The sequence below is a fragment of the Belonocnema kinseyi genome, chromosome 4 (assembly GCF_010883055.1).
Source record: "Belonocnema kinseyi isolate 2016_QV_RU_SX_M_011 chromosome 4, B_treatae_v1, whole genome shotgun sequence".
Taxonomy (NCBI): Eukaryota; Metazoa; Arthropoda; class Insecta; order Hymenoptera; family Cynipidae; genus Belonocnema; species Belonocnema kinseyi.
This window is the reverse complement of record NC_046660.1, coordinates 24,560,382-24,563,230: the sequence shown is the minus strand read 5'-3', so window position 1 is coordinate 24,563,230 and position 2,849 is coordinate 24,560,382. Positions and strand designations below refer to the sequence as shown.

The 2,849-nt window shown below is 24.9% G+C and overlaps 1 protein-coding gene across 1 annotated transcript in view; it reads left to right on the top strand.

Moving 5' to 3' along the window:
* Positions 1 to 412: 412 nt before the first annotated feature.
* LOC117170510 (venom peptide SjAPI-like) overlaps positions 413 to 2,849 on the top strand; it is a 3,279-nt gene continuing 842 nt past the window's right edge. Inside the window, exons 1-2 of the mRNA XM_033357284.1 lie at positions 413 to 520; positions 651 to 760. Coding sequence (XP_033213175.1) covers positions 469 to 520; positions 651 to 760 — 162 coding nt within the window. The 5' untranslated portion in view covers positions 413 to 468. The remainder of the gene's footprint in view (positions 521 to 650; positions 761 to 2,849) is intronic.

The window sequence follows — 2,849 nt, the reverse complement described above, 5'->3', positions numbered from 1 at the left end:
TTGGTATAAAGAGGCTTCATGAATTCAAGAAAATATGCTCTTTGAAAATAATTTCTAGAACTACAAAAACCAATATTTTTCCTATATCTTTCATTTTTTCTGAAATGCAAGCTATCTATAAAATTTGATATCAGTAGAATATAATTTAAATCTTTTGAGTTAGACGAGATAAAAACTATAACAATATAAAAATCAAATAATGTTTTCACTCGTCATTCTATCAAGGAATTCGCATTCAAAAGTCATCCTTATTGACAAATAGTTTTATTTGTTTGTTTATAACTTAGTGGCAATATATCTTTGAGATAACAAAACTGAAATGTTTTTTTATGTCTTTGGGTACAACTTTCAGTACAAGGAAAAACAAGCGCTTGAATTTATTGCAAATTGTTTTGCGTCCTCGGTATAAAAAGCATTATAATTTCAAAAAACGTCAGTTCAATTTTGGTTCTTAAAGTTGCAATAACAATGTCTTTAATTTTTATTGTTTTATTGATCGCTCTTGCAATCGCACGAGGACGTAAGTTATATTTTTAATTAATACCTATTTAATATGTTAGATCTGCTGAGTATTTAGTTCAAAAGCTAACTAATTATAGTACCTAATTTTAATAATAATAATTTTTTTCTTGAAATTATTTTCATTATAGAACTTCCAAGTTGTGAACCAAATGCTATTTGGACTGGGACTTTATGTACAAAGGATTGTCAAAAAACATGCGATAATTACCAAATTATTCCACCACCAACTTGTTTGAGAGTAAGTTTCAAATAAATATAAATCGATACAATAATGATTAAATATAAAATTAATGTGGATCTTACTTTATAATTTATCAATAATTAATTTGTACACTTTCAGTATATTTGGTTTTTGATATTTCCATGTAAATAAATTTGTGCTGCTTTTTATATTATTAACTGATTAGCTACTATTGACTAATTGTTTTTTTTTTTCAAAAAACTGAATATATTTTGTTTTCGATAAAGTAACAAGAATTGATTGTTTACATTAAACTTGAATATAGGCTTTTATTCTTATAATATAAATTTATTTTGTATTCAAAATATCTCCATCACAATATTTTTTTCTGATTCTTTTGATGTTGTGAAATAAGTATCTGAATTCAATTTTGAAAATTATATTTACATACATTTTAATGAAAATAATTATTGAATTATTTTGATATTCTGAACTCATTAATTAATTATGAATCTATTATGCTGAAATTTATATTTTCTGAAAAAAAGTTGAAAGGTTATAATAAATTAAATTTGAACAAAGACAAGCTCAAATTAAAAAAATATATAAGGTAAGAATTATTTGAATGTTTCAATGAAAATTATTTTTTATAGGTTTAAATTATTTAAATTTTCCATAGAAAATAATTGTTTAATGCTTTTTTGTTTTGAAATGATTAAATATATTAATTCATTTTGTTAAATCTTAAATTTTCTGCTATTATTTCAAAAGAAATAAAAATATCCAGAAATTAAAGGTTAAGTTTACCAAAGTATATAAAGTGAAAATAATTTGGTTTTTAATTAAAATGATTCCTTGAGGCTTTTTATATTGTGAACTGTTTAATTAATTTTTTGATTCAAGTTTTATATTCAGTAACATAAATTGATTATTTAGCCTCAAATTATGTAATTGAATTTTAGCTATTACTTTTAGAATAAAACTTTATTTTTTCTTTAGAATACCCCAATTACAATTATATAATTTTCCTGATGCTCATGAAGTGAAATGAGTATTTAAATTCAACTTTAAAAATTATTCGTTATAATTAATTAATCACTAGAAGACTATGATTTTTTCAAAATATTGAATTGAATAAAGATTAAAATCTAATTTCGATTTATGCAGATAGAATTTCGAAATAAAGCATATTTCAAAATTTATATTTGTTTATTTAACAAAAAACACGAATTTCCGAATGAAAAAAACTTTTCATTTGTAATTTTTGGATCGAAGTCTCTGGTAGATTTTTTTTATTTGCGCATTAAAAGTATCCATCAACTCTAACCTTCAAAACTTAGTGGTATGTTTTTTCAAATCAAACATGGCGGCATCCAATATGGCGACCTTGAATCAAAATCATTTGATTTTTACGGTACTTTTTCCTGCACTAACAATTTTTTTCAATTTTGATGGAAATTAGTATATGGGGACTTTTTGAATAACTTATTACGAATCTGCTATTAGTTTTTCAAAATTCAAGATGGCGGATCCAATATAGCTGCTAAAATTTCAAAAAAATTTCAATTTTCATTAAAATTCGCACAGGGCGATTTTTCGAGTCTCTGATTACGAATTTGCGATCAGATTTTCAAAATCAAAAATGGCGGATCCAATATGTCTGCCGAAAATTTTTAAAATTGTTCAATTTTCATAAAAATTTGTATGCAGGGGTTTTTTGGATTGCTGATTACGAAAATGTGATCAGAGTTTCAAAATTTAACATTCGGATCCAATATGACTGCCAAAAGTTTCAAAAAATTGTTCAATTTTTATGAAAATATGAACTGAGAGGTTATGGGTTGCGGTTCTTAGCCGCCATATATTATATATCGTTGACCGGCTTTCATCACGAGGAGGTGAACGCAATAAAGAAAGCCTCTTCTTTTTTTTAATTTTTTCAAATTAAAAATTTATTTTTCATTTTTTGAAACTTGCAGAACATTAATTAGCTATGGCTCAGATAAGTAAATTACATCCAACTGTAGCAGTTGTATCAAAATAAAAATGTTTAAAGGGGGAGGGTCGGTAAGGCCGGTTTTTGGCCTAATTTATTTTTGGACCAAAAAATCTGAAAAAATCATGGTAGTATCTTATAAGTATCCCG